General features: G+C 33.5%; 2 protein-coding genes and 1 pseudogene across 4 annotated transcripts; 2 read left to right on the top strand and 1 right to left on the bottom strand.

Annotated features, from left to right (window-relative positions):
- Nucleotides 1-2,015: 2,015 nt before the first annotated feature.
- LOC128397369 (hydroxyacylglutathione hydrolase, mitochondrial-like) lies at nucleotides 2,016-3,589 on the bottom strand. 3 transcript variants are annotated; one of them, XM_053358092.1, is made up of 5 exons: nucleotides 3,441-3,589; nucleotides 2,759-3,244; nucleotides 2,581-2,684; nucleotides 2,395-2,496; nucleotides 2,016-2,317 (listed from the first exon to the last, which is right to left on the bottom strand). In XM_053358092.1, exons 2-5 carry the CDS (start codon nucleotides 3,153-3,155, stop codon nucleotides 2,138-2,140), a joined length of 783 nt encoding a protein of 260 aa, XP_053214067.1. In that variant the 5' UTR covers nucleotides 3,156-3,244; nucleotides 3,441-3,589; the 3' UTR covers nucleotides 2,016-2,137. The 3 variants fall into 3 exon arrangements, with proteins under 3 accessions (XP_053214067.1, XP_053214065.1, XP_053214068.1); XM_053358090.1 differs by having other exon boundaries at nucleotides 3,332-3,518; XM_053358093.1 differs by having other exon boundaries at nucleotides 3,372-3,518.
- Nucleotides 3,590-6,250: 2,661 nt separating this feature from the next.
- LOC128397368 (uncharacterized) lies at nucleotides 6,251-8,638 on the top strand (annotated as a pseudogene).
- Nucleotides 8,639-8,722: 84 nt separating this feature from the next.
- On the top strand, nucleotides 8,723-15,347 carry LOC128397372 (uncharacterized). Its single transcript, XM_053358096.1, is given in 6 exon segments — nucleotides 8,723-8,850; nucleotides 9,026-9,165; nucleotides 9,168-10,078; nucleotides 14,955-15,041; nucleotides 15,112-15,201; nucleotides 15,282-15,347. Coding segments are annotated over 6 exon segments (1,422 nt in total).
- Nucleotides 15,348-15,437: the final 90 nt, after the last annotated feature.

Below are 15,437 nucleotides of genomic sequence, written 5' to 3'. Positions count from 1 at the left end.
TAAAGGTCAGTGAAGACCAAATAATTGTGGTGTTAAATTGTCCTGGTCAAATGACGGTCAGTGAAGACCATATTTGACCCTTTACATTTAACTAAAATAGTCAAAAGTTGCGTCTTGTGATTTAATTGAATAGTCAGTGAAGACTAAAGATTAACTAATCAATTAAATTGTGATCAAATGCAAACCAAATCAACCCCTTTTTGATTTAAATGTAATGTTTTCGTTACAGTGCCTGTACTACAAACTCTGTAGGTAGCCTAGTTTGTCTTTAATCTTCATGCGAAAAATCGTGAATCGTAATAATTGTTTGTGATGTTTGTGATTATCAATCAATGTTGAAGCAAAATTGTCACAACAATTAGAATCATTAATCATGAAACAAACTGAGAAACATAAAAGAGCCAAACATTTGTGATGATGATAAATGACAATTGATTAATATGAATGGAAAGCTTGAATTTTACCGATAAACAATCAAGAAGAAATCGAAATTACAATCAATGGGAAATTAACAATTAAGGTAAAAACTCTTGTGACCCTAATGGACAACGGGATCTCAATTGGTCAACCAGTTAAATCAAAATGTACACCAAATTTACGTAAACATATTCAGATTATTATCCATCTACTGGTGACCTGTCTTTGTGGAGGTCAAATTTACTCGATTGCTATTGATTATATGTCCGGTGAGATAACGTCAAAGGTTAACTTGACCACTCCGAATCAAATTACTTTGCCAAGTGTTTCCTTGTGTTTCCCTTTTCTTGATTTAATCAATTTAACCAAAGCTTCCGCTCTTGACGATAAATTAGATGATCTTTTATTAGAGCGGCCATTTTATGATGACCTCGGAACCCACAGAGACATGTTCACCTCAATCTATTCAATTTTGGGCAATCTAACGGTAAACCAGTTAAATAATCTTCTTAAAGATATTGACAATTTAATTCCAAAGATCAAATTAACTCCGACCTTTCGACGATTGGGTGACACCAAATCGGGCTATTATTTGGTAAAGGACAATTCTACTTGTGAGGTCACTCGTTATTCTAGACAACCGTTATTTTGCTTGACCATTAATTGTTACAATTCATCGGGTGGTCCGATTAAATTTTCCCGTCACGAAATATTTCAACCTCCTTACGACGGTCAAATGATGGCCATTGATTTAAATAATAACATATCGACCATTACAACTTCAACTACAATCATGTTTTCAGAATTTGGTAAACTAATTCAGGGCTCAGGTCAAACAGCATATCGAATAGGTTTCAATGGTCAACCACCGGGCATTTACATCGTGACCTTTAGTAAAATTGTCAACATCTTAAGCCAAGAAAACTATGAAGTCTCTTGTCGGAACTATTCAAATTATGGTTACTCTTCAAGGTTCCACTTTATTGACGCTTGTCTCAACAATTTGACCGCTTCATCCATAGGGTCAGTCTTTTATGGGACAATTCAAGCTTTAAATTACTCTCAGGCCAATCTAAGGAATGGTTATTATCAGTATTATGGTGAATATCTTACCCCTAATATAACAGAGCGAAATCGCCTAAGGAAATATTTTAAATTCTGTCGTCAGCATTGTAATCATATCGCTGATAAGCCTGATTGTGAGGAGGAAATTTATTCACCACAAGGCTATCGAACCTTAACTGATGAAGATCAAAACGGAGTTTATGTTATCCTTTTACGAGCACCAACAGCACCTTTCGAGATAAATCAATATTTTCCCGAATATACACTTCTCGATTTGATAATTTATCTTGCAAGTAGTTTAAATTTCTGGTTTGGTTTGTCGTTGATTAGTTTATCGGAAAAGTTTCTCAATTGCTATTGTGGTTTATTTACACGGCCCACAAAGAGTAGATCAGCGAAAATTAATATCGCAACCAAATCAAATAATAATAATTCACCAATTGATCAAAATCTCGGATACCAGAGTAAAGTTGCAACTAATAGACGTGCAAGAGTATCAAGAGTTAAAAGTATCAATCAACAATTACCAACAGTTTACTGGTGATAGAAAATCAAAATCAATCAATTTTTATGATTTACTATTAAAAATATTACATCAAATTAGTTGTAACTAATAAATGTAACTGGATTAAACTGTAATTTCTTTGTGGTGTTATTAAAGTGACGATGATTTGAAATTATTTTTGGCTTCTCTTAAAGCGGCCATTACTTTGATTGGATCTGTAAGTTTGGCAAATTGTTGGACAGATGATTGATTAACTCGCATAAAAGGGTTGATTAACTTTTCCTCTCCAATCGTTGATGGAATGGTTGTTTCACAATTTGATCTTCTTTCCTAATAAATATTAATATAAATATAAATAGAGAAATATGATTAAAAATCAATCGATACTATCAATACAATCAACTTACTCTCGACCAATTTAGTTTATTTTCAATATCTTGGTTTGAAGGTTCAACGTTTTTCGCAAAAACCAAATTAGATACAGTATATTCATGGCCACAATATACTTTCTGCAATCAAGAGGCATGAAAATCACAATTAGAATGATAGAATATGTAAATTAAGTTAATCAACCACATGAATTTCTGACTTACAGTTGAATCTGGTAATGAACCAAGTTTCTTGATTAGAGCTTCATACATTTGATCAGCTGTTCCTTCAAAAAATTTCCCACAACCAGCAAGGAAAAGAGTATCACCTAATTGTTTTTTCATGTGATTAGAATTTTGATTAAAATTAGATTAATGGGAAGAAAGGGAAAATAAAATTTACCTGTAAAAACAGCTCCATCGGATTCACCTGAAGGCGGAACAACATGATAACAAATGTGCCCACTGGTGTGACAAGGAGTATAAAGACAATTAACCAGCAATTTTCCAATTGTAAATGAATCACCATGATTAACTTTGTTAGTTAAACCACCAATCCTTTCATCATAACCACAAACGGTTAAACCTGAAGCCTTGGAAACTAAATCAACATTACCACCGGCATGATCCCAGTGATGGTGTGTAGTTAATACGGTTGTCAATTGAACACCCGAATCACTGACCGTTTTCAAAACCTTCTCAGGTTCAACTGGATCAACAATGGCCGCTTTATTAGTCTCCTTGTCGATAATCAGGTACATATAATTGTCGGAAAGAGCGGATAAAATTTTCACCTCCATTTGATTACCAAAAACAGTAGAGGTTAAACTATGTGATGAATGAATACCAACCAGACCACGGAGAGTTTTAACAGAAGAATAGATTAAACCTAATACAATAAATGGAACAGAGAACAATTAATTAATCTATAGGAAAAGAATTAGTCACAATTAAATTGAAAATAATCAAAAATTACGTTGTAACATGTTAGGTAAACAAGCGAGTAATCAGCTTACTCTTTGTCTATATCCTGGTAAATATTTTTTTCTGGAAAAAAAAGAAAACAAACAATTGAATCAACTAACCAACTAATCAATCGAGACAATTAACATGTACGAATAGTAGAACAATTAAACGAAACTGTAATTAAACTGTTCCAATGGAAATTACAATTGGAATCAACGAGCAACAATTAAGAAAAACAAAAGATAAACAACAAATGGAAACATGTGTTCACATGAGCAGAGAGTTTGAAGAGAAAAAAAAGAAAGAGAAAGAGAAAGGAAACAATCAAGTTAATTCAATTACGATGAGAATAGAATTAAAATTGAATGTTAATTGTTGAGAAAAAAATAATAATAAAATTAAACTTAATCAGAACAATAATAACCACGATTATTGTACTTTGTAAAAAGGGTCAAGAGTTTTTTTCGTTCAGGTGAAAATCAACTAATTGTTTCTAAATTGTTTAATCGATAAGTTGAATTGAAATTACAATTTATTGATTACATTTACAAATAAACTTTTCTCATTGGAATTATCTAATTATCTCTATCTATTCATTATTATTACGATTATTATTACCTTTAAATTACTTTTACCCCTTGGTGATTTACATAATGGTAAGACGATGATTTAAATTGTTGTTGTTGTTGTTTTTTTAATCATCAATGTGAAAAACTAAATCAAAACAAACACTGAACATGGTGATGATAAATTATTTACTATCACCTATGGTAATATAACATTGAACAGGTTAATTGTTTGAGTGTTTAAAGTTTTTTTCCCAATTTTCAATTACAACGATTTATTAATAGTAAAACAAAAAAGTTAAATTGGTCAAAGTTGATCATGATGAAATTGTTAATTAGTGCGTCTCGAAAATTTAACTCATTTCGTAACAATCGATGGGTCAAATTAACTTTATTCATTATCCTGATGACCGGAATGGTCTGGCAGGTCTATCGGATTAACGTTTTGTACCTGAGATTTGATACCGTTGTTGATATTCAGGTTGATCGGCAGTTTTTGATTCAATTACCTGCGTTGACCATTTGTTTGGACATTGATCTGAAACTGTTGGAACCCTTGAAGCGCATTTATCCCGATAAAGTGATCAGTGAAAATTTAACGATCCAAGAGAGATACTTATTGTATCGATCAGCGTCCATTGATAAATTGTTTCACCATTCGATGATACTTGATGATGTTAGTATTTCTTGTCTATTAATTTGTAGTCAAGATTCACGATTTACCAATGGGTCAACTTGTATAGATGTTCCGTGTTCCGAGTATTCAAAAGTTCGAGAGTCAATTGAATGGTCTCGAAATAATGCTCTTCGTCGGTGTTACACTTATTTCCATTGGAATAGTTCGGGTATCCCATTTTTAGAGGCTCTAAACGGGGAACGGGATTTTATTAACTTTAATCTAACGAAAAGCGGTGAGACTCCGGTCACTGCGATTTTCACCATGCACCCTGGTTCATATGTTCCTTGGACTGAGGATGAAGATTTTTCCTCTTTCAATATTGGCCTAATGTCAATTGTGTCTATTAATTATCAATTGACTCGGATTAAACTGCTCGAAGCTCCATATCAAACTAATTGTCAAATTTATTCACAATTTGGTGTCTCTGGTTGGGTTGGTTGTATGTACAAGTGTAAAGAGCGTCTCAATGAACGAGCTTTCAAAAGTTGGCCTTTAGATGTACCTGGAGGACGTGATGTTCAACTGTCATTCGTTTCAGAGGAGATACGTCTAAATGACACCCATATGACTCATAAGATTAATCGAGAGTGTCACTTGGAGTGTTCAAGAAAACAATGTGACTTTAATGAGTACGCACATTATGTCAAGTATGTACAATACAATTTGGGCGGAGGTCCAAGTGGATCTGGAGGTGGTACTGGTCAGCCGAGCTATTTGACCCGCGTTTACATTCATCGGCCATTTAATTTTGACGTAGTTTATAAACATCGACCAGCCATTGATTTTATTGAATATTTTAGTTACGTTGGATCGGCAATTGGCCTTTGGTTTGGTTTCTCCTGTTTAACTCTGTTTAATTTTGCGGAAAAATTTTTCAAACAATTAGTTTATGGTAAACCAAATCCTCCACCGCCATCACAACCACCACAGCCCCCATACCCCACAATCCATAGCTCACATGTAAAGACACCACCAGAGGATCAACCACCAAGCGCTCTAATGGTTCAAACACCTAAATCCAAAAGACTTGGATCCACAGGTTTACCTACACCGAAAAAGATCAGAAAACGACCTCCGAACATTAGATTATCTCCTCCTCGAATAAACAATTTAATCTCACCAATAAGCACCAATTTATCACCGACCTACAATAAGTCCATTTTTACCGAAACTCCTGATGATGTTACTCGATACAATAATAATGGCCCATTAACCAGCTAAAAATTTGACCTTCACTATCTAATTGTAGCTAATTTAGTAATTAGATTGAAATTTTTATATTTAATTATCTAGTTTATTGAATCACAATTAAACAATGAAAGAAAATATCAATTGATACTTTATCATTTTCCAAAATAATGTAAAATGAAAAGGATTAACCATTAAATTGATTAATTTTCATTCTCATTTATTGTTGATTGTCAATTCTTTGATTAAACTTGATCAATATTATTAATTGATTTAGAAATACTCATATTCAGAAAGTTAATTGTTCAATTGTTGTTTATAGATTTTGATGAGAAAAATAATAAAATAGTTCTAAATGAAATGGAAAAGTTAATTAATTCTTCAGGTTAATTGGGGGATCATTCAGATAATAACTATCAACACATTTATTATTACGAAATCAACGATTGTCATTTGAATTGTCCATCAAAATCACCTTGATAAAGGTCAAATATCGTCGCATGTTTATCATGTAGCTCATTAACAGGTAGATAAAGTTAATTAGTTTCCAATAAGATTTTCATTTTCTAACCTCATTAATGGAAAAAAGAAATAGATAAGATCCATTAGAACTGAATTAATATTTTCCAAGCATTTACCTGAACAATAGGTTTACAATATTCGAGCGTAAATAACATGTCGAAGTCCATTACAAAGATCTTTCCATTCAGTTTTTTTTCTTTCTCCTTCCAATTCCCTGTAAATGAATAATAATGACCATGATAATGATGAAGATAATTACTACAGGTAATTTCCCACATAGGTCACACTGTGAACAGAAAAAAGGTAATAAACAAAAAATCTCAATCAATATGAAATCAAGAATAATAAACAACCTTATACATGGAAATTGTGATATTCAGATAAACACGAACATGGTAACAAATAATTTTGGCCTTTGTTTTGTACTCCACAACAAATGAGTGTCTTAATCAGTACACATTAAGTAATACAAAACAATCAGTTAACTTTTGTATTAATAAGTTTCAATGTTTCAAAAATATAAACAATTCCAGGCAAACAATCAATCATGGAATTGATTTGAAATTTGTTTTTCTTCATGTTAATTGTGCTCTCTGGTCAAGGAGTGTTAATCATCATGTTGTCATCAACTAATTATTTCAAAACAATTGAAGAAGCTTCAGTTAAAAGCTTCAAGGAAATCGTCCAAACTAATCATCATCATACCAATCGAAAGGAGGTAAATCAATCGTTTTTAAATGATCCATCGACAATTGAACCTAATGGTTTGAGGCCACTTGAATGTTATCGCTTTTTATATAACGTTTTGACCATCATTGGCTTCTTATGGCAGGTTTATCGGATTAATTACATTTACTTGCAATATGATACAGTGGTTAACATAATTATCGGTAAAGCAGATCACTATTATATGCCTGGAGTTACCGTTTGCCTGGATTATAATATGGAAGATAAGTCAACCTTTACTCGTCTCTATCCAGATCGTGTTTTAGATCATTATTCACCTGATGAATTGAGGCTTATTTTCTTGGAAACACCGATCAGAATTATTGCTCGAGAAGGTCAGACTGTCGGTCAAGTTTCGATAAATTGTACCGTTAAGTGTTCTCGTGATCGTAGGTTTATAAAACCAAGTGAAACCCTTTGGTCATCTTCATCTTCTTCCGATTCAAAAGCATTTTGTGTCAATGTTCCTTGTTCAGTTTATTCTAAACCTCGAGAGACACTTTCTTGGGCTCGAAATAATGTTATCCGTCGATGTACAACTTATTTCACTTGGAATTCAACATCAAGTCCACTACAAGAATATCGTGAAGATGGACGTGAGCTTATTGAATTTTCAGTTTCCTCCAAAGGATCAGCTGTGGTCATTTTCGCCATGCACTCTGGTTGTAACATACCTTGGACAGAAAGGGAAGACTTTTCCTCCTGGACATTGATCGATACTCTCAGTTCACTATGGACTATTCAATAATCATATTTCGTCTCCTTCAACCTCCCTACAAGACTAATTGTTCCGATTATTCAGAATATGGTGTTTTAGGTCGAACCGCTTGTATCCAAGAGTGTGAAAAGAGCCTATTCCTTAAAGAACGCGGAACTTGGCCTCTTGATGTACCAGCTCCAGCATTCAATACATCTCTAGCCTTTTTCCCTTCAGGTTTTGGTTTACGAAGAGAAAGGGCATTCCTCTGAAAACCTTGGACACATGCTCAAAAAAATGCGCTCAACCCGAGTGTTCATCTTATATTGTCACCTTTTCGACAAAGAATCAAAATTTCATCACAAGTCGCAGAAATCAAACCAACTATAATGCAAAGATTTACGTTAATCGCCCTCGTGCCTACGGTGTGAAATATATTCATATTCCAGCGATTGATTTTATCGCATATTTTACTTACATTGGAGGATCAATATCACTTTGGTTTGGATTATCTTTGCTCTCAATTTTTGACAGATTACCAACTAATTACACAGGTAAATATCGGAAAACAATGAATCGATGACTTATTCAAACTTACATGTAATGAAATGATTTTTTTTTGCTTTTTAACATGAAGGACAAGGAACATCGAAACGTGTACCCGCTGTCGATAAAATGGACTCACGATATTGGCCACAAACCTCAAAGTATACCAATGGTTTCTATTCTGGATGCTCAAATCTAATCACAAAATTACCTGCGGGGAGCTGGAAGACATTATCCTCACCTTTTGAACTTGCACCTCGAAATTCAGTGAAAGATTCATCGAATCCCATTTTACTCTCAATAATTTCATCAAATGTAACCACTGGTGGTAAAAAACGCTCATTAACAAAAGTTGTATTTGACAGCTTTAAAACAAATCGAATCATCTATTAATTGAATTCAATTATTGAAATATTTATGATCAAAATTTTTCTTCATATTAAAATCGATTAAATAATAATAATCTCTTAATTTCTCATGAATACACATTCATTGTCTTTGAGATTGTTTCAGGAATTTGCTCTTGAAACGGTAGACATTGAAACTAATGCGGAAACTTTTCCCAATGAAATCGATAACAATGTCAATCATCCAGGAAGACGAGAGTAAATTAATTGTTTACTTCGTGTTTTCGTTTTTGATCAATAATCCAAAGAGGTTAAACAATGGACACTTAAGCAAGACTATTCATCAAACTGATCATTAATGCAAGAATAATTCGCAATTAGTTTACATTTGTTTGCACAATTAAGTTACTCTCATTTGCTATTATTGTATTAGCTTCAACAACGAGATGAAAAAGTTGACCAATTTCGTCCCAAAGGCTAAGGCCTTATCAAAGTTCAGTAAAATCTTTGGCGATATCGTGAATCCTTTCGATGGTACTAATCATCTAGATTTTCTCGAAAAATTTGGCAAAAAGGTTTAGTTTGTCTTGGTGGATATTCACGATTAACTAATTATCCTTCGAGTCATTTCATTTTCTCATCATTGATTGAGATCGCCAATTGGATTTTAGTGAGTCGACTTATCATATTATCGATAACTTCTGATTATATGTTATCCTTTTATCTTGGTGACATTTTCTATGGGACCAAAACGCGTTTTCACATGAATGCTGTCATTGCGATTGGTTCGATTATGCTTGGAGTTTCACGGACATTCTCGTACTGGTTAGAACAATTGGATCAGATGAAATGGTTAAGTTATTTTGCTGATATTCAGAAACATGGATTTCGAGCCGATATGCTCCATATTTCGCAAGGGGACTTGAAAATACTTCGAAATCGAATTTACCTGGGGAGACAGTTTTTCACCTTTTTTACACCCATAACAATCCTAGTTCTTGGATTTATATTCACTTATTCAATTATTAACAATCCAGTTTCTTACTCATCACCCAGTCGACTTGCGTTTATCCTTTTATGGACAGTGTCCACTTTTATTGCTGCAGTTGGAGCGGTTATTTCGGTTTTATGGCTTATTGTTCACATTTACGTATTAATTGTTTACACAATCTTACGACTGGATTATGTTGATCGACTTGCTAGTGGACTACTTAAATTACCAGTTATTCCCGTTAATTTAATTCGTTCATTGGTTAGTGAACAAATTCAACTGTTTAATGCAATAGATGCAATTGATAGTCAACTGCGAAACTTTTTTTTCTTTGGCTACAACTTTGCTGCTTTTGGGACGGATTTTCTTTTGTATGTGGCCTTTACTATGCCGAAGGACAATTTGTTCAACAATATTCTTGTCTTTGGTCTTGGGGTCGAGGTAACATTTATAATTTGTATTATCGTTTATCTTTCAGGGACCATTCATATCAGGGTAAGTATTTAATTCATTTATTCAAGTACAGTCAACTACCAGATCATGAGACTCCTGCCCAATATATTATTCTTACAAAACAAGTGAGAACGAGAAAAAGAAAGAGGGTCGGGTCACTCACTCTCAGGCATTTGAGAAAAGTAGTACCATTATCTGGTCGTCCTGCTATCTGGTTGTTGACTGTATTATAAATATTACCTCTCTAGCAACAAAAATACTAGTGTCACATAATACCAATACAATATAACAACTTGTATTAACAAGTATCATTTTTTTTCTCACTCCTCCTAGTATTACACAACGCTTTCTTCAACCTTTTCTGACTCTTGAGAGATAAAATCTTAATTTATTAATTTTAATCAAAGAGTAATGACCTTGATTTTTTAAATGTAATTTCAATCTTTTGCACCAGAATCGACCTGGCTACAGAGTCACACAAGTGTCTTCGATCATTGAATAGTATCAATAGATAGCTCTACCGGGAATTGTGCACAACTTGTTTTTGTTGACTGGAGTGTAGCAAAACTTTAGTCCCGAATACCCATATACATGTTGTCACAAAAAAAATGACGAAGTCCCGGTGAAGAGAGTGAGACTCGTTGGCGATGACTTGCCTTTTTTGAATCAAATATTTTCATTATTTCTTACCCCTTTACTAGTACTACAGGGCAATTCAGCTTCTTTTACCGATTTTTTTTGCGATTTTCTCAGCAACTAAGTGTCATAGAGACATGATACTTGAGTGGTATGAGTTTGAGCGATACTTGTTTGTCATATCAAAAGATCAAGGTCATTCAGGTCATGGGTGAAATAACGCGTTTCAAGGTCATCTGAAGGTAATTCAACAAAAAAGAATATTCAGTTATACTGCTGACAAGTTTTGAGGTTTCTATGAGCTTTGCTTTGCACGTTAAGATAAATTAATTGAATAGAAGATTTTCAACAGTTATTCAAATAAACTCAAATATCTCAAGATCTGTAACAACGATCTCTAAACTCATTTTTCAGGGTTAAAAAATGTGAAGAATAACTGTAGCACCTTCAGATGACCTTGAAACGCGTTATTTCACCCATGACCTGAATGACCTTGATCTTTTGATATGACAAACAAGTATCGCTCAAACTCATACCACTCAAGTATCATGTCTCTATGACACTTAGTTGCTGAGAAAATCGCAAAAAATCGGTAAAAGAAGCTGAATTGCCCTGTATTATAATGTGTTCTACCCACTTTCATGGTTGTTGGCTACCTAACTGATGCCAACTCCAACATCTAAATAAAGATGAAGATGAGGATGAAATGAAAAATGTAATTTTAGATTAGAGAGGGATCTCATCCCAAAAACAACAACATGAATAAAATAAAATGAGTAAAAAGTGAATATTGTTTTAAAAGGTGAACTCAAAGGCAATAAGCCTTTATTTGGTCCGTCGAGCCGGATAACGGCAAGTGATGAGTGCATTAATATTAGTTAATAAAAATTAATGGCTGGACTTCGGATTAGGTCCGCACGTTTAGAGACCTGAAATTTTTTGTACATATAGCTCATGTCAAACTACATATTATGTGCGAGTTTGTATATGCGGAAAGATCTAGTTCCTGAGATACAGGGCTTCAAAGTTGGATTTCGCCATAGAGCTCTATGGGTAAAAATGAAGTTTTCGTATATGAATACTAATGTCTTTTACCTCTTGGTTTTTATATATGTTATACCTTATGGTATGAAGTATTATTATGAAAAAAATTAAGACTCTAGCTACAACGGGTGAGTACTTATAGTGTGTTATTTATGAGACTTTATTCGTCTTTTACTATAATTAATGAACCACTGTATATAGAAGTACTAAATTTAGTTGAACAGTGCTTCTCTATGTAATTTTTTTACAGAGACAATGTATATAAACGTCATGTATATTTTTAAAATTTTTTGACCCAAACCAGTACCGGTATATAACGAATACAAAAACTGACATGTTGGCAGATTCAACGCGCACTCTAAAACGCAGGTGGGCGGAGTCTAAAAGTTTGAATTTTTACATCGTTCTGTTTTATTTACCGTTATAAAAGTTTCTTTGTTAATTATTTTTCACCCTTTACTCTAATTACAAATATGACCCGTGTCAACCTTAACCCATTCTCTGCAATGCTGATCGCTTCTTTCCTCTATCGTCTTCTTCTAATGGTTGTCAGAGAAAACCGTGTTAATGCCCGCCGCTTCATCATCACCAACTGTCATCGACTATTCACTGGGTTCGGTTCAACGACTATGGCAGAAAGACGTCTTTTTATCGACCCTGCTAATGGTGCCCATTTAATCCCGCTACGTGGTGATGATGATCCAGAAGAACAGGAGCAGGACAGTGATCTACAAGATAATACTGTGTCTTCATCGATTGACCCACTTATCAACCTTTACCTCAACAACATGATCCTGAAAATACCAGTCACAAAGAAAGAGAGAATTTAACAAGCAACGGTGAAAGTTCAGATGAAAACGAAGACCCGGAAATCAGGTATTTGTCAAGGGCCAGAAGATTCTTTGGTAGAATGCGTCGAACTATGGCCTTGGGTGCTGCTCCAGTTATCTCTGCGATTGCAACATTAGAAGAGGCCAGAAGTGTTTTCCGTCAATTGCGAACAAGAAGAAACAACCGTCACCCTTTATATTGGCCGTGAGATTAGGACGTTTCATAAGTATGGACATATCTCAAACAAATGAAACAATCGCCCAGTGGACAGATCGTATGATAGGTCAAATAACATATACACCAGCATATGTTGGATTTCTTTTATCTCTCGTTGAATTAACGAACCGCTATCCCAGGCTAATGAGAGTCACTTTAGCGATTCGAAAATCCATAAAAATCGTCGTTATTTTGATGCTTTTAGATTAGATGACGAGTTAGTTAACTTTTGGGAGCGAAATTAATCATTATATTCATTTTAATTAAGAAAATGTAAACATAAAAGGTTTTGAATAAAGGGGAAAAATATATTAACAATAAATAAATTAAATAAATCCATCAAAAAAATCTCCATTAAATTTCCATTCGAATGATGTGTCACATTGTATTAATAATTGCTCGTATTTTATTGTCAAAAAAATTGTCTATTAAATGATGTGTCACATGGGGTGAATCTTGTGTACTTTCACTACTACTGAGTTAATTGTAATATATTCGCATATACTATTTATTCACTAGCGTTTTAAAAAAGACTGCCGAATCCGGCTTTCGACGGACCAAATTGTTGTAAACTTATGTGACCTCTAGTTCACCTTTTAAAAGAATTCACAATTTATTCATTTTGTTCATGTTAATGTTGATGGGATAAGATCCCCACTCTAACTAATACAATTTCAGTTATATTTTTATCATCATCTTCTTTATCTTCATCCTCATCTCCATCATCATCATCTTCGTCATCCTCATCTTCATATTTTTTTAGAGTTACCAATGTTGGTTGCCAACACTATCAATATAAAGAACAAGTGCAACCTGATGAACCTAAAGCTTCATTACCACGAAGAGTTAACAATGTGACCTTACCTAATCTACCGACTCATATCGCATACTTTAGTGGTAAATCAATGAAAATGTTATCGAATGGTTTGAGAACTCCGAAACGGTAGGTCGCAATTATGGTTGAAATGCCAATAATCAAGGTCATTTGGTGGTCACAATCTATTCAAATTTAAAAAACCAAAATGTACCTAAATCAAAAATGTTTTTTGACTCTTACGCTCTTTCTTAAGAGCAAATTGATGAAAGTTGAATTAAAAGGATTTCGCGTCAAAACCGATATATCTCTGCAACTAAAATGTCAAGAAGTTGTAAACTCGTATGGAGCCTAATGATTGCAACTGAATTCGATTGTGACCACCAAATGACCTTGATATTTTAATATGACAATTGAGTATGGCCCAAACTACCATAACTCGAGTATGGGGTCTAGACACTCAAAAACAAAATAGTTATTTGAGAAAAACTTGTTGGAAACTTGGTGAAATGCCCTGTATAAAAAATCAGGAACGGAATCAGGTACCTTGACAACAATCACCTTCCCATTTATGGTATCGAATTCGTGGTCGTAAACAAAATCACCATGTGTCATCTTAAGGGAACAACTAATCGACACAAAGCTGGAGCACTTAGATCAACACAGTTAGCAGCCGGCGGACGATAAAAACAAATTTCTACTGGAATAGCATCACACTTCCCGTAAGAAGAAATTGTTTCATCACAAACAGCCTTGAAAGTTTCGACAGAAGCATGGCATAGCGGTATTTCGACTTGATCCATATTAATCCTCACGAATTCGGTGATTGAGCTCAATTCGATAAACTTTGGAGAACATTGGATATAATTTTTAAAAGATTCAAGATCTTCGAATGAATCTTCACTTGGTTTCAAATACCAATAGTTGAAACAAAGAACATTGTAGAAAGAAAACTTTTTATGACGACTCACGACACTCATGTTTGATGACAAAATTAAAACAAAATTGTTACAAATTAATAATTAATTGAGAAATATTTGAGAGAATAAAATAGATTAAAATTTAATTTATATCTCTCTCTACCTTTACTTATTAAATGACGATTAAATTATCATTCAATGTTGTAATAATTGTTTTTATTGTTGATTTTGTTATTGCTGCTTTTTTATTGTTGTTGAAAGAGAGAGAAATTATCTAATCGATTACTGAATAATCGCCCGTCTCTAAGCCCAGTACTCCTAATATGAAGATCGAGAAAAATTGATGCAAGGACGTATTTTACCTTGCTCGATAGGTAATATTTATAATACAATTAATTACTGTAATCATGTATCAATAATTAATTGGATTAATATTTAAATGACTATTATTCTCAAGACACATCAAACATATCACACATTTCATTTGATAATTGAGAAAAGTATCAACAATTTAACAGAGATTGAAAATCGTCCAAATTTTAAGGTAATCATCATAACGAATGATAAAACTATTGATATTAGATTTGTTAATTAAAATATTCTTATTCCCAAAGGTTCTGAGTTTACTTGAACGCATTGGTGGTCCAGTTATCGGAATTTACATCGGTGATATGTTCCCGTTAACATATTTTCAATTTGTTACCGTGAGTTAGTTTGCATGTTAAATTTATTAACAATATTACTTAACCACAATTTAATTGTCTCTTTTCTCTTGCCAAATTAGTTTCTTTTAGAAAATGCAAGTTTGATGTTACTTTTAGCTGGAACTATGGCGAATATCCTAAAATAATTATATTCCTTCGGATAAGAGCCATGAAATTTAACTTTCATGGCACCAAAACTTTACACAATTGCATATCTGACTAAATGCATCTTAAAT

This window comes from Panonychus citri, unplaced genomic scaffold (genome assembly GCF_014898815.1).
Source record: "Panonychus citri isolate SS breed McGregor unplaced genomic scaffold, ASM1489881v1 Contig00029, whole genome shotgun sequence".
In the NCBI taxonomy this organism is placed as follows: Eukaryota; Metazoa; Arthropoda; class Arachnida; order Trombidiformes; family Tetranychidae; genus Panonychus; species Panonychus citri.
This window is presented reverse-complemented; position numbering and strand designations above follow the sequence as displayed.

Coding starts and splice junctions, on each gene's coding strand:
- LOC128397369 (XM_053358090.1), bottom strand. Junction 2,685..2,758: donor CGATGGAGCTGTTTTTACAG/GTAAATTTTATT, acceptor AAAAACAATTAG/GTGATACTCTTTTCCTTGCT. Junction 2,497..2,580: donor GTTCATTACCAGATTCAACT/GTAAGTCAGAAA, acceptor TCTTGATTGCAG/AAAGTATATTGTGGCCATGA.